Genomic DNA, 20,000 nt, shown 5'->3' with positions numbered 1-20,000 from the left:
TGCATACACACACTCACACACTCACACACACACACACACTCACACACACACACACACGTACCCACGTACCCATTCTGCTGTAAGCCATATGAGGCCCTAGCATGTAGGTCTTATCCGTTAAAAGCTTCAACCAAATAGAAAGAAAGAAAAAGAAAAATCACACTTTTTTGTTGCTTTGTCTTGGTCTCTCTCAAAACAATCACAAAAAGTCCCTGTCAAATGGAAGAAGGCTGAGTGGGATGCTGATAACTGCCTGGGGTTGTGTCTGCTCTTGTTTACGAGTGTGCAAATCTCTCTCTCTCTCATTCCGTCTCCCTCTCTCTCTCTCTGTTTCTCTCCTTCTCTCCACACTCCGATCCCCGTTGACTCTCCAATCACGTAGAGGACTCCAAAGGCAACAGGCCTGCATCTCTGGCCTCGGCGCGGCATTGTGATGGAGATGAGCTTTTATGCAGAGTGGAGAATCTAAGGAGAGGGACAGGGGCCGAACGGGAAAAAAAAAAACGTGAACGGTTTTGGAAAAGAGGAGAGAGAGTGAGAGAGAGTCTCATCAGTCATCTGCCATGTCTGCCCCGCCTGCCCTTATCTGTGGAGAAGAAAAGGCAGGAAGCCCCGCGCGGAAGGACACAAGGTGGCGAGGTGCCGACTGAAGGACACGAGGTGCCGACTGAAGGGCGCGCTTGTGAATGCATCAGAGGGCCGAGCAGAAGCTGAGTCAACCGGGAGGATTTCGGAGGGTGATGCATGAGGGGGAACGCGTAGGTGTCAGGATCACCTGTCTGGAATGGCAAGAGGGGTTGTGATCTCTTGTGGCCACACACACACACACACACACACACACACACACACACACACACACACACACACACACACACAGCATGCACCCATACGAATAGAGCACAGAAAATCACCTCAGAGCCTGCCACCTCACACTCACACACAAACACACACACATACACAAACTACTGGTGCATAAACATACACACACACAAGCATGCACAGCGAATTCCCAATGGGATTAGGGAGGTGTCTTTTCTCTCACGAACCTGACGGACAAGAGACCGCCGTGCCTGTACCTGCCACTTAGTGTGTGGAATCTGTATTCATCTATTTACCTTCCATCCATCCATCCATCTTTCTATCCATTCATCCTTTTCATTAGGAGACAAATCCAGTGATGTCAATACATGCTGTTCTCATTGACATTAGTCAGCCTCTACAGAGAAAACAGTCTTTTGCAGATGTTATCCGTAAAGCCACAGAAAGATACAATGAGGAAGTGGGGGGGGAAACATCTAAACTCATCTTGCTTTATATGATGCATGGATCAATCTGATTTTCTCAGCGGCTGAGTTTTATCTCTTTATTTGTGTTGTCTGGCACACTGCACTTCCAATATATTTGCGATGCGATGCATGAATCCCCCCCTTCACGTCTCTTCTGCATGCTATCGGATCTCATGGCTCTCACTCTCCGTCTGAAGATTATTTGAAAATGGGAGACTTTTTTTCATTTTATTTTTGCCCTCAAAAGGAAAGTTTTCACAACACGTAAAGGCTTCGATTTTTGTCCCATGACCATATGTAGTCCTCCACCATTGGCCGTCCAGCCAGCGGAGGGGAGAAAGTGGACACTTTAAACAGAATCTTCCAGAGCCCTGATGAGTTGCAGCTGTAGACGGACGTATAGAGGTCAGACCCGGGTCTGTGGCACCAGACAGGGGCCCCCACTGATACCCCCGAGCCCCCTGCCCCGAGCCCTCTGGCTAAGCCTGGGCCCTGCTGCAGCTAATCACAGCGCTTACTCAAAACCTTTTCACGTGGGCTGGTCGGAGTCAACATGTGTCAGATGTCACCGTGGTGATTGATGACTGTTTCCCAGACCCTGCTCTGCATCTGGGTATTTTATTTCGTCTGATGTCATGCCTGCGTGCGTGTCTGTGTGTGTGCGTGTCTGTGTGTGTTTGTGTGTGTGCATATGTGTTTATGTTTCCATGTGCTTGTGTGCGTGCGTGTGTGCATGGCTGTGTGCATACATGTTTATGTTTACGTGTGCTTGTGTGCGTGCGTGTGTGCATGGCTGTGTGCATACATGTTTATGTTTACGTGTGCTTGGTGAAAGCGACTGTGGATGCGAGGCCAGCTGCTTGTGTTATTATCCATGGCCTTGATCTGACCACTCTGCTCTGAGTCATCAGTGGCAGACAGGCATCCTTATCTCATTAGTGCCACTTCCCCTGCCAAGGACTTCATGAAAGGCCGACAAACATCAGTGCAGCAAGCAGACAAAGCATGCAGTAGTCTCCTGGCCTTGTCTTCCGTATCTCTATCTCTCTTTTTCTCTGCCTCACTCCTTCTCTTTCTCTCTCTCTCTCTCTCTCTCTCTCCCCCTCTCTTCCTTTCTCTCTGTCTCTCCCACCATCTCTCCTTCTCTCTCTCTCTCTCTCTCCCTCCTCTCTCTCTTTCTCCTTCTCTCTCATCTCTCTGGTCTCTCTCTTCTCTCTCTCTCTCTCTCTCTCTCTCTCTCTCCCCCTCTCTTCCTTTCTCTCTGTCTCTCCCACCGTCTCTCCTTCTCTTTCTCTCTCTCTCTCTCTCTCTCTCTCTCTCTCTCTCTCTCTCTCTCTCTCTCTCCCCAGACACACACATACACACACACAGTGTTTATCTCTCCCTTTTCCTCTATCTGGCCACAAATCACATTTATTTTTCTACTCTCTGTTTATTTGGAAGTATGAAGTCTGTTTTTATCTCACTTGCTACTTGCTTTATCTCACTCTCTATGGCTATAATATCTCTCTAGTGCTCTCTCTATCTCTCTCTCTCTCTCTCTCCCTCTCCCCCTCTCTCTCTCTCTCCCCCTCTCTTTTTCATGCTGCTCTGCTGCTGTGATGTGTGCATGTGGGCGTTGGGGGTTGGGAACTTGTGCCCTCTCTGTGTTACGGACGTGGACTTGGGAGAGCAAGGGTTGGCTGGAGATCTAATCAGCTGGTGTGTGTGTGTGTGTGTGTGTGTACGTGTACGTGTGTGCATGTGTGCGCGTGCGTGCATGTGTGTGTATGCGTATGGGCATATGTAGTGTGTGTGTGTGTGTGTGTATGGGCATATGTAATGTGTGTGTGTGTGTGCCTGCAGCAGTGTCCACTGCAGAGTTTCTGTGACACAAACAGATAGCCTTGCTGCCTCTATGACCACACCGTGATCCGGGAGATTATAGAGGACAGCCTCGAGAGACTCTCCCGGGCACCCCCTGCCTCGGCCACATTTTGAAGGGGACAGCGGTCCGTTGGAGCCGGGGTCATGGAGGTGACATCCCTCTTCATCTCCTCCTCCTCCTCCTCCTCCATCTCTGTTCTTCCTTTAGCTAAACAAAGACGGAGCAAAACAAGTGTAAACATAGGGAGCAGATGAATATTTCATGAGAAGTCGTTCTTGTCGCTCTCTTTCACTTGCTTACTCCCTCCCCCTCTCCCTCCCTCCCTCCCTCCCTCTCCCTCTCTCCCTCCCCCTCTCTCTCTCCTTCCCTCGCTCTCTCTGTTTCTCGTTCTCACTCACTCACGACGCTCCCACTCTCTCTGTGCTCTTTCTGAATTATAAATAGTCTCTTGCTCTGATTTGAAGGAAGCAGTGCCACTGATACATTAGGCTTAACATCAACTTACATTTTATTTATTTTTTCCTATATATTTTGGTGAAATATCCTCACCATTGTTATTGTATCCATAATTCATTAGATACCTCCTGTCTGTTATTGCTTCATCTTCTGGTGAGACAGTCCTAGTTCTTTTTTGTGTCGCAGGGGAAAGAACACTTGGAAATTGATTGTTTACTCCCGGCATTCTGACAGCCTTCTTCTCCCTGGCACCATTGCCTGCAGTCAATTTAGATAATGGCATTCTATTAGGTTTGTGTGAGAGTTAATATCTAATAGCCCTTGTGTGTGTGTGTGTGTGTGTGTTATCCTGTCTTTGTGTTCTGCCCGACCAGAAATACTCACTGGTGGAAATGAATCTGTTGAATTAGGGAATGGAAAGAAAGGAAAAGAGAGAGGGGGAAAAAGGAATTCAGTGTTGCGGACAGTGTGTTCCGAGTCCGCCGCTCAGACGCCCAGTCACCGCTGAGTTTACTCCCTCTATAAAACTGAAATTGAGGGAGATTCCCTGACAAGCACATACCACAAAGCCAGACCTCATTGTCCTTCTGTCTGTGAGTTTCCAGACAAGCTCTGGACTCGATTGTGGCCTACTGTTGATTCACTGTAATCCAACTTTGAAGATTGGAGTGTCTTGTTATATGACTAGCTTAGCCTTTCTCTCTCTCTTTTTTTCTTTCTCTCTCCCTGTTTCTCTCTCTCCCCTCACTTTCTATCTATCGATCTATCTATCTCTCCATCTATCTATCCCTTCTGCTCTTGCTATCGCAGGACTGAATGCACTGCCCTTTGACCCTGCAAGCAACAACGAGCCCCTGCAGTTCACCAGCTCCAATGGGCCGCTGGTGTCCGACATCCCACTGGAGAACGGCGCCGAGAACAGCAAGAAGAGAAAGAGACCCAACCTGCCCCCAGGTACCCCAATCCCCCCCAATCGAGCACCTCCATCTGCTCTCTAACTCCCTGCTCTTAGCCCACACATATGAACACAGAGCACAAAGCAATTCACCGTTCCAACCCAATGGGATTGAAACAAATGCATTCTAAAGCAGCTGTTATTCTCTCCTGCTATATTTGCTTGCCTTCATCTCGTAAGAGTTTACAGCTTCTCTGTTTGCTTAATTTTGAAGGTATTCTTTTTTTGGGGAGGTGTTTTTACACAGCAGCAGATCCTCAGGGGGTTTGATCTCGAGGTCATTGCGGAGCTGAGGCAGAGGGAGGCTGTTTGCCCATGATTACAGCTATCAGAGCCAGCCGGGGTTTTTATGCCTCTACCACAACATGTCAATCAAACATCCCAATAAGCCCACGTCTCCCTCTCTCATTGGCAACCTGTGAGAGAATGAGAGAGAGAGAGAGAGAGGAGGAGAGAGAGAAGGAAAGGAAGAGAAAAAAGGGTGGCAGACAGAAACAGGAGAGGGGGCTGGGAGATCATTCTTCTCCAGCATCTGTCTGTCTTCTCAATCACTTTTGTCATTTGCCTTTTTTTTTCAAGAAGGGCGCGTCCCAGTTTTAATCAAATGGAATAATAATTAAAGCACAGGTCTGTAATTAAGCGCGTTAGGATGAGTCACACAAAGAGGATTCTCTGGAAGGAGAGGTGCTGCCTTATGTCGTGCGCCTTCTCCAAGACGTTAATTGGCGGGGATTAATTGTCAGCTTTAATGAAGCACTGCTTTTTTTTTCAATGCCTGTCACTGTGCAAGGAGTTTAAAAGGTGCTGTAGTCCTTGATATTTTCAGTCTTCTCAGTCCTGTGTTGCTGAGGGCTTTGAACGCCCATGTGCAAAGGAAAAATACAAAAGCTTTTTATATGTTGGATTGTAGACATTTATCTTCTGTGAAAACTGTCTAAATTATAACAAGTTCCAAGATGGTGCTAGCAGTTATCTTGTTGTCGTGTGTTTGTTTGGATGGTTGACTCCACTAACACAAAACTCTAGTGTCACCTCCCATGCTAATTGTGCCACGTTATTAACCTGCACTTAAAAAGCAGCAGCACAAACTTGAACAGATGGTTATGAGAATAATAAGTAGTAGGCAAAGGCTGAGGTATGGGTGTATGGAGCACCTGCTTATGCAGCATACCACCAGTGAAATGACTATTTTAAACCACGTTTTTTCTACATAGTTGTCACTTGTGCTCAGCTCACGTTATCAGTGGGTCCAGTCGAATTGGGGTGGAATGCTTGGGAGCACTGCAAGGTGTCAAGGACCCTTGAGAACTGCTGAGATGGCTTTCAACTGTATCTTCGATTTGGACCCGTTACTCATAAATCCATGTTGCAGCTGATGGGATATAGCACTACACATGGGTTTAAATAGGAATGTAATGTAATTATTCCATAAAGGCCTTCAATGTGCAAAATCTCCATACGTACTTGACAAAAATAACTTTTATTATTTTTATTTTTTATTTCTTTGCAACAAATTACTAAATGAGGCTTTTCACTGTCCCCTACTCAGGCCTCCCTGCTGTGTTTTCCTACTTAAAAGTCCGGCTTATTGCACCTTAAAGCTTCTTAAATCTCAAGCGTGTTGTTTTCTCCTGCTTGTGTTGTAATTATGTTTGTGTTCCTGTGACTCATGGGCCTCTGCCATTACGGCTCTGAAAAGCCCCATTAGAGCCGAAATGGAGTGCAGATGCAGTCCCCCTGAAACAAGTCATTTATGGACAATATATGCAAATAAGAATAACTGAAACAGAGGGTTGATATTACGTGATTGGTGACCACAAGATGCTGCATGCTCACTTAAAAGAAAAGACTGCCAAGGCCGCACACAATACACACACACACACACACACACACACACACACACACACACACATACACATACACATACACACACACACACACACACACACACACACACACACACAAACACACATCTAAGACTTGTGCAATGGAAATCTAATCTAACCCACCCTCAGAGAGACTACTTGCAGAAAAGAAAAGGGTCTGCCACTCAATAGGTCTGATGCTCATCATTTTATTGCGTTAGCCTCACTCCACTTAAAAGCATTTCCACGAACGCACACTGCCGGCCTTGCCGTTGTCCTCCTCTTTCTGTACAGCTCAGTTGAGACTCCTGAGATGTGTAGCATGAAAGATTCACAACACCGAGGATGCTTCAGATTAGATGTCTTTAAATTGTAATATTTTGTTCAGTATGACGTCAAGACAGCTTATCGTTCATTAAACTCTCTAATGCTTCGAGGCCAATGCCGGGTTGTGATAGCTGACTCAGACTTGCTTGTGATCAGTCTTTTGGTCTCAGTAGATGCGTAAGGGAAAAAGTCCCTAAATGGTTACAATGCGTAGCATCTGCTGCATAATATACGCATGCTCTTTATTGTCCCTTGGCAACAGGAGACAAAAGTGGAGTCTCTTCCTCTCTCTCTCTCTCTCTCTCTCTCTCTCTCTCTCTCTCTCTCTCTCTCTCTCTCTCTCTCTCCCCCCCTTGTGCACACGGTTTCTCTTTGTTGTTTTCTCATTCTCTTCATCCCTCTTTCCCTTCCACCCCGCCCCCCTCTCTCTCCCTCTCTCTCTCTCTCTCTCTCTCCCTCTCTCTCACCCTCTCTCTCCCTCTCTCCTTCGTTCTCCCTGCGGAGGGATAGCAACGTGTTGAGCATGTCCTAATTGCCAGCCAGGCGATTTTAGCCTCTTTAGCGTCGCCACGCACAGATTCATCTCATTAGGCATGACGCTCCATTACACTGCCGCTCTTCCCTTGCCCATGCACCTAGAGATGCCTGATGGAGGCAGAATGTTTGCCTGTCTGCGTTGGTTTATGTGTTTGTGTTTTTTGTGTCAATCTGTGTGATTGTGTGAGAAAATGTTGTGATGTGTAGGTTTTGTTACTGTGTCAGCGTGTGTGCATGTGTGTGTGTGTGTGTGTGTGTGTGTGTGTGTGTGTGTGTGTGTGTGTGTGCGGGTGCATATGGAAAGGTGATCATATCATCATATGCGCAGAAGCACTTGGCAAGAATTCGGACTCTAGGCGCTAACTCTTTGCCACCACCTCAGTAACCCAGAGCTTGGCACTGCATCGTACCACCCCCCCCCCCCCAACAGGCGATTAGAAGAGTAAATATCACTAATTGCTGTTGCTGTGACACCTCGCTTAATGCAGCCACCTTTATTTAACAGCGTGAAACGCCGCCAAAGCGCACAAGGGAGAAATCTGCCCTCTCGACACTTTGTTGAGCAGGCTCCCCGTATGATGGCACTTTTTTATTGTGACCCACTTTGTAGCACAACGAAAGGAGATGCACGCAGCATTATACCGCTGCCGCAGGCCCTCTGAAGCCGGCTAGCCCCTGAATATTTCAGCACATTAGCCTCTCTTGGTTGCAAACTCGCGTTTGTCAGAGATATTGCCGGCTCTGTAAATATGTATATATATATATATATGTATTTGTGTATCAGTGTGTGTGTTTATGAGATTGGTTGTGTGTGTGTGTGTGTGTGTCAGTGTGTGTGTTTATGAGATTTATTGTCTGTGTATGTGTGTTTATGAGATTGATTGTGTGTGTGTGTGTGTGTGTGTGTGTGTGTGTGTGTGTGTGTGTGTGTATAATTGCATGCAGGGGCACAAGCTGTGTTAACGGCCACATTACATACAGTACTGCGTGACTTCATCTCTGTTTGCCTTGAAACAGCACATTTCAAAGACGACATTGGCGGTAGGGGGTAGGAGAGAGATAGGGAACAGGAGAGCTTTCACTTTCGTGTAATGATGGAAGGCTTCCTCCTGATTTTAATTTGCAGTGACATGCACACACACTCACACACACACATACACACACACACATACACACACACACACACACATACATGCACAGGCACCCATGCATATGCAGACAATCCCATGCACAGACACCTGCTGTGCCGTTAAAAAACGTGTCAGAGACAGAAAAGGGGGGCTTTTGGCTTTCATGCCTGTATGCCTACAGTTTCACACGTGTGCTACCCTGAAATGTGGATCAAGGACCAAACTCTCAAGTTTTCAACAATTCATTGCAGAAGAAAGTGAACAAAGGAGACTAAGGAGACACTAAGGAGACACAAAGGAGACAAAGGAGACTAAGGAGATTTTAGTCATCATGTTTCCTTCAGATCGCGTTAAAAAAGCCTTCAGCATTTATGAATCTAAAAGCCTTTCTCTCACACACACACACACACACACACACACACACACACACAGGGAAGTAGGAGAATCAGTAAGCGCTTTCAGATATAACCTCCGGAGTACATGCGGAGGTTTGTCAAACGGAGGTCCTACCCTTCGGATGATTCAGATATGATGCTAACCTGCGGACCTAATACTGACCTTATACGGACGTATGTGTGAACGACATACACGCACATTACAGAATCTCCGTGTGGTTGTCGAGTGAGGGGTGGGGGCTTAAAGTTCACAAGATGCGAGATATATGACGCAGAATATATGCGGCCGCTGCCTGTCACAGTTGCTTTTTGTTTACAAAGTGTAGCCTATGTATTATAGGCTAAAGAAGAGAAATCTATTGTGCGTAGGCTAATACTTGAAGTAGGATAGTCACGTAAGTGCGCACATACAGTATTTGTATGTGTGCTTCGAGTAAACACATTTATCTGTTTTCAACGTAATGCAGGCGCGCGGGAACATATTTTTGACCATGGGTGCTGAATAACAAAATAATGGATGTCCCACCATTTCTCCCCTAGCATGATATGATTTGAATTTAGACAGCTACGCCATTTCAATGCGGTGTATGAGTAGGCCTAAGAGCGAGAAGTTTTATAATGCCCTTGCCACTCCGACTCATCAATAAAAACTGCGTGCACACACACCAGACCAGCACTTGACTTTACATCATTAAACTATTTCAGTATATTGCTTTTCTGATTGTCAAAACCACACCTAACTTATGGCGTCTCCACTCCACAGCAAAAGTGTCCTAACCACGTTACAGCTGTTTCTATCTGAGCGACTCCAATAGTGAGAGGATTTCAGTGTCATATTTCGGTGGCACTAGCTAAGCTGTCGTGGAACTCGAGATGACATGTCTACTGATAGGCAACAGGTCTCACCAACACGAAATTCTAATTGCAAAAGATGCATCCTACCTCATCTGTTGTACTGTAGTTATTCGAAATTGGGCTTTTCACAATCCAACGATATATCCAAAGTGCGAACTAGTTGGTGATGGTTTATGAAAACTGCCAGTATGCATGCTACACGGAGTTCTGACAGGGCTGTGCATGGCCTAATAAACAGGCAAGATATAACCCACGATCGCCATGGTTTCGTTGTCAATTCGTGTTTGTGGTAATAATGACAGCAACAATAAAACCATCTGTATCTTACGATCTTCATCATTCTTGACAGATCACCAGCCTCCTCTGGATGGTCATATGCATAATAAGCCTATAGCCTACCTTTAGTTTTCATTTAATTTTAAACACGAATCTACTGTCTTTACTGCCGGGAGAGAAAAAAATCCTGTATTCTTTTCTGTAGCCTAATTCTGCCTAAGGCTATCAATGAACAGAAAACCGTGTTGGCTAACAATTTATTAAATACTCCTGTTATTGTCGTCAACGACGTCGCTGTAGGCTACTGCCTTTTCAGCGCCTTCTGCTTATGATGATTCAGTCTTTTTAATTCGTTTGGCCTTGCCATGCAGTTGTAGGCTACAACGTGCCATTCCCTTCATGTGTTTTATCAAAATGTTGTATGCCATCATGGACAGTAGCTCCGTGATGTCTGCATCTTTCCATGTCGGAGATTTTCTGGACAGCACTATGCCACTCCATCATAACACTGGCATTTAAGTCAGATTTAACCACATGGACGCACGAAAGAAACGTCACCAACACGCCCTCTCACTAGGTGTGAATTTTAACCGCATGTTCTACGCCTCGTTCAGACACAGCACATTTACATAATGTCCGGAGGAAATACTAGGTCGGGGGTAGTATAAACACCGGGTGAATTCGGACTTCCATATGACCGGTTATGTCGTTCAGATATACGGCCCCACCGTTTAACATCGGCAGAACCTCCAGTCTTACACGTATGTCTGAAAGCGCTTAGTGTAAAACAACACACCAATCAACCAACCAACCATTGTGACCGTCTGCCATGGAAACCCCATTGTGATCACACTACTCCTGCCCACCCTCACCCACCTTTCCGTGGGTGGCGACCTCTCCAGTGACCCTTTGGCAGTGCCGATGGCTCGTGATGAAAAGAATGCTCGCGCGCTCTTGAAGAGGTCCGCGTCCGGCTCCGCGCCCGGCTCCGCGCCGGGCCCTCTCTCCCACTCAGCTCCGCCTAGACAAAAGGAAACGGAGCTCCGTCGTGGCAACCGCCTGCCGTGTGTGGGAGGCGTGCAGAACAGAGGTTGCCAAAGCTCATCTGCCTCAGTGCTTTTGTGTGATGAAGTGTGTGTGTGTGTGTGTGTGTGTGTGTGTGTGTGTGTGTGTGTGTGTGTGTGTGTGTGTGTGTGTTTATTGAGTGTTGTGTGTGTGTTTATTGAGTCTTGTGTGTCATTGCACTATATATTCTGCATTGTTGTTTTGTTTGTATGATGTTTTTTTTTTATTTATTTTTTTTCCTTTTTCTTTTTTTTTCTCCGTTTGCATTCGTCTTGAGGAATATGTGCATTGTTCCAGGGCCCAGACATGAAAAAAAAATCAAATAAATAAAAGCACCAGGCTTCCTGCCTGTGTTGCTGCTGGCGGTTGGCGGTTGTCTGCCGAAGTGTGCGATGTCGAGCTTCGGGGCTAGATGAGCTCACGACGGGGGAGCGCAGAAATGATGAACACAAAGACCGAGCGAGGGAGAGATGCAGGCCCTGTGGGGCTCACATCTGTGCTCCTGTGAATCCCACTAACCCATTCTCGGCAGATGGCCAGTAGATGGGCTTTGGGCGTCAGTGTTTCACTGAGAACCACAAGCCTTATGGAGTTATTTTTATATTTAATTTCTCAATCAATAATAATACCTCCTCCGCACTTCTCCTCCGGTATTGCTCATTCGGTGTTTGCGTGTTTTTGGCTGTTTGTTATACGTGTTTCGTTCTCTGAGGGATGCACCAAGGCAACATGCATGTGTTGGTATGTGCCATGTGTACGCCCGAGGAGGCTGAGGAACCGACTACCTGGCCTACTGTGAATGTAAGCACCCTTTGGTTTTGCCTAAAGTTACGTTTTCGTATTGGAAGCCAGCCCTGGATCTCTTCTCTTCTCACCTCTCCTCTTTTCTTCTCTTCTCTCCTTGTTTCTTCTCTCTTGTTTCTCTCTCTTTTCTCTTCTCTCCTCTTTGCTCCTTCTCTCGCCTCTTCTCTTTGCAACTCCTCTCGCCTCTTATCTTCTCTTTGTTCCTCTTCTCTCCTCTTCTCTCCTCTCTTTGCTCCTCTTCTCTCCTCTTCTCTCCTCTCTTTGCTCCTCTCCTCTTCTCTTTGCTCCTCTCCTCTCCTCTTCTCTTCTCTCCTCTTCTCTTCTCTTCTCTTCTCTTCTCTTCTCTTCTCTTCTCTTCTCTCCTCTCCTCTCCTCTCCTTGTGTCATCTCATCTGGTCTCTCCTCCCGTCTCCCCCTCTGTGGATGGCACGCTGTGTAGTTTGTCCGTGTGAGCTATGTCTGTCAGTGTGATCTCAAAGGCCTCGTGAGACTCAGGAGGCCTCGCACGTCTTTATCCTATTATTGTTCCGGAGAGGTGGGGAGCGCTATTTAGAATGAGCACAATGCCGGCCTGCCATGCCTGGATAGGCGGTGTGACATGCCAGAGCTGTGTCTAAATAAAAGAGAGAAGTGTTCAGCTGCTGTCATTTCTCTCGCCATCTCTCTGCACCCCCTCCCCTCCTCTACCTCCTTTCTCTCTCTCCCTCCCTCTCTCTCTCTCTCTAGCTGCTTTTTCTCTCTCTCTCTGCTTTTATGTCTGTTTTCTTTCTCTCTCTCCCTCCCTCTCTCTCTCTCTCTCTAGCTGCTTTTTCTCTCTCTCTGCTTTTATGTCTGTTTTCTTTCTCTCTCTCCCTCCCTCTCTCTCTCTCTCTCTAGCTGCTTTTTCTCTCTCTCTCTCTCTCTCTCTCTCTCTCTCTCTCTCTGCTTTTATGTCTGTTTTCTTTTTCTCTCTTTCTCGTTCTCTCTCCCTTCCTGACAAGCTCTCTCAATGCTATCTTTATGCCTCTCTCTCTCTCTCTCTCTCTCTCTCTCTCTCTCTCTCTCTCTCTCTCTCTCTCTGGCCGTGGCTCTGCTGGTGGCTTTCGTTTAATCCGGCCCGTGGGAGTTGCTGTGGTGTGCGGGTCATGGGCCTGCTTTAGCTCTGACGGCCCTGCATTATGACTGACACGCCCTGATGGCTGACAACACCAATAGCTGGTGTCAACACCAATAGTCGGCCACTAGCAGATGATGGCAGTGTTTCGGCTGAAGGGAGTCAATCACCACCTCCACCATTCCCCAACACACACACACGTACACACACACACACACACAGACAAAGGCTGGATCCCACCTGTCTTTTCTTGAAAGCATACATTAGATTTTAAATTACATTTAATTAATTTAGCAGACACTTTTATCCAAAGCATATTACATATCAGTTATATTGCAAGGGCCATCGCATTGTCCCCGGACTCGAATCCCCGAAGCAACTCGTTTATTGTCTTGCTCAAGGGCACAACGGTGGAAGCCTGGTATTGAATTGGTATATTGAACCTATAACTTTTCAGGCTACTGCATACTGCTACTGCTAGCCCAGCTCCTTAGCCACATGTGTGTGTTTGTGTTGTGTGTGTGTGTGTTGTGTGTGGTGGGTAGGTTGTGTGTGTGTGTGTGTGTTGTGTGTGGTGGGTAGGTTGTGTGTGTGGTGGGTAGCTTGTGTTGTGTGTGTTGGGTAGGTTGTGTGTGTGTGTTGTGTGTGGTGGGTAGCTTGTGTGTGTGTGTGTGTGGTGGGTAGGTTGTGTGTGTGTGTATGTGGTGGGTAGCTTGTGTTGTGTGTGTGTGTGTGTTGTGTGTGGTGGGTAGGTTGTGTGTGTGTGTGTGTGTGGTGGGTAGCTTGTGTTGTGTGTGTTGTGTGTGGTGGGTAGCTTGTGTTGTGTGTGTGTGTGTGTGTTGTGTGTGGTGGGTAGGTTGTGTGTGTGTGTTGTGTGTGGTGGGTAGGTTGTGTGTGTGTGTGTGTTGTGTGTGTGTGTTGTGTGTGGTGGGTAGGTTGTGTGTGTGTGTGTGTTGTGTGTGGTGGGTAGGTTGTGTGTGTGTGTATGTGTGTGTGTGTGTGTTGTGTGTGGTGGGTAGCTTGTGTTGTGTGTGTGTGTGTTGTGTGTGGTGGGTAGGTTGTGTGTGTGTGGTGTGTGGTGTGTGTGGTGGGTAGGTTGTGTGTGTGTGTGTGTGGTGGGTAGGTTGTGTGTGTGTGTGGTGGGTAGCTTGTGTGTGTTGTGTGTGGTGGGTAGCTTGTGTGTGTTGTGTGTGGTGGGTAGCTTGTGTGTGTGTGTGTGTGGTGGGTAGGTTGTGTGTGTGTGTTGTGTGTGGTGGGTAGGTTGTGTGTGTGTGTGTGTGGTGGGTAGGTTGTGTGTGTGTGTGTGTGGTGGGTAGCTTGTGTGTGTGTGGTGGGTAGGTTGTGTGTGTGTGTGTGTGGTGGGTAGGTTGTGTGTGTGTGTTTTGTGTGGTGGGTAGCTTGTGTGTGTGTGGTGGGTAGGTTGTGTGTGTGTGTGTGTGGTGGGTAGGTTGTGTGTGTGTGTGTGTGGTGGGTAGGTTGTGTGTGTGTGGTGGGTAGGTTGTGTGTGTGTGTTTTGTGTGGTGGGTAGCTTGTGTGTGTGTGGTGGGTAGGTTGTGTGTGTGTGTGTGTGGTGGGTAGGTTGTGTGTGTGTGTGTGTGGTGGGTAGGTTGTGTGTGTGTGTGTGTGGTGGGTAGGTTGTGTGTGTTGTGTGTGGTGGGTAGGTTGTGTGTGTGTGTGTTGTGTGTGGTGGGTAGGTTGTGTGTGTTGTGTGTGGTGGGTAGCTTGTGTGTGTGTGTGTGGTGGGTAGGTTGTGTGTGTTGTGTGTGGTGGGTAGGTTTTGTGTGTGGTGGGTAGGTTGTGTGTGTGTGTGTGGTGGGTAGGTTGTGTGTGTGTGTGTGTGTGTGGTGGGTAGGTTGTGTGTGTGTGTGTGGTGGGTAGGTTCTGTGTGTTTGTTTGTGTGGTGGGTAGGTTCTGTGTGTGTGTGTGTGTGGTGGGTAGGTTGTGTGTGTGTGTGTGTGTGGTGGGTAGGTTGTGTGTGTGTGTGGTGTGTGGTGGGTAGCTTGTGTGTGTGTGTGTGTGTGGTGGGTAGGTTGTGTGTGTGGTGGGTAGCTTGTGTGTGGTGTGTGGTGGGTAGCTTGTGTGTGTGTGTGTGTGTGGTGGGTAGGTGAGGAGGGGGTGTTGTTTGACACGCTGGCCTCATTAGAGCGTGAGATGTGGGGGCGTAGGAGGAGGAGACGGGCCTGATGAGCTTGGTGACAGTGACAGTGATGTGGCGGAGCTGGCGGCTGCCTGTGTGGCGCTGAGCCACAGGGTGCGTCACATGAAAGGCGGAGAGGTGACAGAAGCTCCTATGCATGGCGGCGCTCTGAAGAGGAGAGGAGGCCTTTAACTCCCCTCGCCGCCACCGTCCGCCTCGACCGCCTGACTCCCGGCTTTAAGGGACTGCCGAGCCTTCAGTCGCTAATGCTTTAGCAGTCCTCTGTGCCTCTGCTGTAGTGTTTGTGTGTATGTGTGTGTGTGTGTGTGCGTGTTTGTGTGTGCGTGTGCGTGTGTGTGTGCGTGCATACTGAATTGTGTGGAACCATGTTTGAGTCTATGTTTATGTATGTATTTGCATGGACATTTTCCAGCATTCTAAAATGTTGTTTTTTACATACATATTTCTGTAATTATGTGTGTGTGTATGAGAGAGAGAGAGACTCAGTCGTGCGTGTGTTTCTGTGTGCATACATGTTTGAGAGCTAGTGCAGCATGAGCACCAGGCTGAGCGGTGCCCTCTAGCCAGGTTAAATGAGCTTTTGTACATTTGCATGTGTGTTTCCCCCTGAGCCCCAAGTGTCTGTTCGTGCCAACGCTTCCCAGTGTGACTGCTCAGTTTGCTCAGAAGCATGGGTGTGTGTTCAGTGTTCCCAGACACACCAAACCAAACCAAACCCCCCACAGTTAATACCATGCTAAATGCCAAACTCCACTCTTCTCATCTACATGCTCGGAACTGATGTACCCGAGGGTCACGTTTCCCTGGGGAGTGGTTTTCAGAGGAGCACCACTGGTCTCTCGGGCCTCAGGCAGAGGCCCCCTTTTGATTAGAGCAGTCAGCGGAGGCGAGCGTGCTCAGATGAAAGGCAGCTGTAATGAGAAGTGGATGAAAATGAGAAATGATGGCACTTCTGAGATCCCGAGCGGGGAGCCAACGAGAGAAAATGGCCGAGCCTGTGAACCTGCCAGGGAGCCGTGTGAAGCACCCCTGGGTGTTCCCCTGGGTGTTCCCCTGGGGGCGGCGCAGTGCTGTGGAATGAGGGTTTCTGCTCTGACCTCAGCCCACTGTACTTCCTCCATGATCCACGGCCATCATTGTCTAGTATCTCTCTCTCTCTCCCTCTCTCTCTCTCTCTCTCTCTCTATCTCGCGCTCTCTCTCTCTTCGTTGCTCTCTCTCTCTCACTCTCTCTCACTCCCTCTCTCTCTGTCTTTCTCTCTCTATTTCTCACACAATCTTCCTCAAAGTCTCAATCGTCGCTACTGTTTTCCACTTGTCTTTCCTCAAGCTCCCTTGTCTCATCTCATTCATATCCACCCTGTATCCTCTCTCTCTCTCTCCATCCATCTCTCCTCTCTCACCTCCACTCTCCTCATCCCTCTCTCCTCCCATGCCTGACTGCTCGCCCCATTTCTCCTCCCCCTCTCCCCACTCTATTCCCCTCATCCTGCAGTCTGTCCCAGCGCTCCGTGCTGTATACGGCAGCTTGAGATCTGAGGAGTCTGGCCGAGCCTCTGGCCTGAGGGGTCGCTGTCTGGAAGTAGACCCCCCCTCCTCCCCTCCTCTCGATTCCTCCTTCATTCCCCACTCTCCCTATCCTTCTCTACTCTTCTACCATAACTCTCTAAACCCCCACCAGCTCTCTCTTTCTTTCTCTCTCTCTCTCTCTCTCTCTCTCTCTCTCTCTCTCTCTTTCTCTCTCTAGCTCATCCTAGTCTTCCCTCTCTCCCTGCCCCCCACCCCTACAGAGAGCCTCCTCGATCTCCTCCTCTTGCGGAGACATAGAGAGCCTCTCCAGAGCCTTGTTGCTGCAGTGTGTTCCTCGGATGTGCCGTGATCTGAGGAGATGGTTGTAGATATTTTTTTTTCTCTCCGGCGGACATGGATGCATCCACACACATATAACCACCCCACCACCCCGACACACCATGAGAGTTACAGCAATACTCTCTGACGTCACCCACACTCACAGAGATAGACTCTTGCACACAAACCCCCTACACACTCGAAAGCACAGAATAAACTCAAGGGAGAACACACAGTTATTCGTGTGTGTGTGTTTGTGTGTGTGTGCGCGATGTGTTTTCGTTTGCCTCTCTCCCATCCATCAGGCTGCAAGCAGCAACCCTACGCTGCGGCGTTATCAGGAAATAGGGATGAGTGTTGCGCCTCTCGTGCTGCATCCCTCTCATAGCCCCATCATTCCTGATGAGCTGCACAGGACTGAGCCACTACCCCCGAGCACAGGACGAAAGCGTGTAAACAAGAAAGAACGAAACTCATTCCCAGTTTTGTAAACATCCCAGCTTTAATTTCACAAGAATCGATGGGCCTTTTGCGTTCGGCTGGCTCTTGGCTTTGTTTTGGTCTGGTTTGATTTATGGTTCTGGTAGCAGCTTTTTTAACGGAGAGGGAAGAAGGGGAAGGGGGTCGGAGAAGAGGGCTACTCTTGGAAGATGCCTGTGGTCTTGTGCTGAGGCCCCTCCAATTCTTGTCTGCCTCCGGAAAACTCTGGCGACTCTGATGTCAGTCTGTCTGAGAGGGGGGTCTGGCTCGATTTCTTTTTTCGCTTCTAACTTTACTCCGGGGGTCGCAAGCACATGACTTCCCCTGGCCAGCCTCTGTGGAGTCTATACGGAGCCAAAGTGCACGCCAACGCAGAAAAAATATAGCTCCATTACCACGTATTTTTTACACTCTCCTTATGTAATTTAAGTACACGTCTCTCTCTGGCTGTGCTAGACATTTCATGCCCTTTATTAGACCTTTGGGGCTTTTGCCACCCTGTAGTGGCTGAAGGCCTGTAGAAAGAGGCAATCACAAAGAGTAAAAACAGGGAGAGAGAGAGGGAGAGAAAGGGAAAAAGAGAAGGAGAGAGAGAGAGAAGGAGGGAGAGAGAGAGAGATTGTGAGGAAAATGAGTTTATAAAATGGGCCCCATTTAAACTGGAGGCAGGCGAGCTGAGCTTAACCCGCAGCCTTACAGGCAACCCGAGCTGTGGAGAGATTACGCCCGCCTCACAGGAAGTTATCAACGTTATTAGCGCTGGTGTTATTGTCCCATTAAGCCTCCGCACCCCGCACACATAAACACAAATGGAGGCACACCGAGGGGGAAAGGGGGAGAGAGAAGAAAGGAACAGAATGGGTCTCTTATTTACACATGGGTAGATATAGTCCACATGGGTGCTATAGAGATGCAGGAGAAGGAATTCTGGGCTGTTGTTCTACATCACGTGCTTGAGTGTAATTCTCACTCTTCTCTGTACACCCAAAGCAGTGTCGTGTCGTGTTCTTTTTTTTTTTTTGTTCATGCCAGGAAGGAGAGAAGTACGGGAAATGCCCCCACACACACACACACACACCTCTCCAAATTTCCATGGTGAACAGCATCAGACCTCACTACTGTTTCCATTCAGCACTGCCATTATGAGAGAGAGCTTTCTCTCACTCTCTCTCTCCCTCTCTCTCTCCTTCTCTCTCTCTCTCTACCCCCTCCCCTGTCTATCTCTCTCTCTCTCTCTCTCTCTCTCTCTCCCTCTTCTCTTTATTTCTGATAAACTCCTTAAATCATTTTTCTAGCCCCTCACCTGAATCGAACGGCAACAACAAACATGACTTCTCCCAGTCCTGCGACAAACCCCGAGGCCTGCCTCTCCCTCTTCAGTTTGATTTCATCTCCCAGCTGCTCGGCCACTGCCACGGGCAACTCGGCTAAGCGCCGCTTTAATTGGAAAATACATTTATCAAACGCAAGCCCCCCCCCCCCCCCTCTGTATCGAAACCCGGTGGTCCCAGACTGCGATTCCGGAGTCGAGTCTCCATCCACAGGCTGATGTTGAATGCGAGCAGGCACATCTGCTGAGGCTGAAGGCTGCCATGGCGATGGCGACAGTGTGTGCTGAGGGCGTTGTCGTGTTGGAATGTGTTCTGTGTGAAGTGACTACAAGGGGAGCAAGCCCAGGCTGGCGAGGAGTTTTGGGGAAAGTTGGAGGTGGAGAAAAAGCAGGATGGAGGGTGTCTCTGCCATTTCATCTTTAAGGTGGTTTCTTCGGTCCGGACCCAGAGCAGTTGTCACTATAGTTGATCGTGCTCTCACACATGCGCAGTCTGTTCAGATCAGATCACTTCTCTCTTTCTTTGTCTCATCTCTCTCTCTTTTTCTCTCTCTCCCTGCTGTGTCTCACTCTGACGTGTTATGGGTTTGACAGCGCCAGGAAAAGAGAACTCTGGAGTTGGAGAGCAAGAGCAAGAAGGAGAGCTAAACCAGGGCTTTTCTAAACTGAGATCTCTTTAACGCCTGCTCTTTTCTCTTTCAAAACCAAAACATTACCCAGAGTCAGCAGGCAGGAGGGAGATGTGGGTGGAGGAGAGGGCGGAGGGATGAAGAACGTCAGTCATTGTCACATCTCCTTCTCCTGAAGTCAGAGAGGTGACAAGAATGATGTCACATGGGGGTTGCCTCCTTCTTCTCCCTCTCCCACACCCCCTCCTCAATCACTCAATCTTTCACTCTCTCTTTCTCTCTCTCTCGTCCCCTTTCCTGTGCTTTTTCCCCCCGTTGTTTTTCTCCCGACCTGGTACCAGGACGCGCACAACTGGGCTGGCATGCGCTTGAGGGAGCACTTAAAACGTGCCGCCCAGCCCTGCCTCTGGTGCCATAGCAACCCGTTGCTCCCATCCCAGCAGGCGAGCGTGCTATCAGAATCAGTCATCACACTCTAACAGCCTCGGGGATCCCCCTTCCCCCAAACACACACACACATGCATGCACACGCATGCACACACAAAAACACACACTCTCTCTCTCTCACACACACATTATACACACGCATATATACACACACACACACACACACACACTCTCTCTCTCTCTCTCTCTCTCTCTCTC

The 20,000-nt window shown here is 48.4% G+C and overlaps 1 protein-coding gene across 1 annotated transcript in view; it reads left to right on the top strand.

Moving 5' to 3' along the window:
* The window catches only part of enox2 (ecto-NOX disulfide-thiol exchanger 2), a 243,873-nt gene that overhangs the window by 108,729 nt on the left and 115,144 nt on the right, over positions 1 to 20,000 (top strand). Inside the window, exon 6 of the mRNA XM_076291632.1 lies at positions 4,420 to 4,563. Within this exon, the coding sequence (XP_076147747.1) occupies positions 4,420 to 4,563 (144 nt within the window). The remainder of the gene's footprint in view (positions 1 to 4,419; positions 4,564 to 20,000) is intronic.

The sequence above is a fragment of the Alosa pseudoharengus genome, unplaced genomic scaffold (assembly GCF_046254945.1).
Source record: "Alosa pseudoharengus isolate Yale_2024_CS ecotype anadromous, Long Island Sound unplaced genomic scaffold, YU_APseudo_1.1 YU_APseudo_1.1_scf_19, whole genome shotgun sequence".
Lineage (NCBI taxonomy): Eukaryota > Metazoa > Chordata > Actinopteri > Clupeiformes > Clupeidae > Alosa > Alosa pseudoharengus.
Note: the sequence above shows the minus strand (reverse complement) of the source record. Positions and strands in the feature narration are given on the sequence as shown.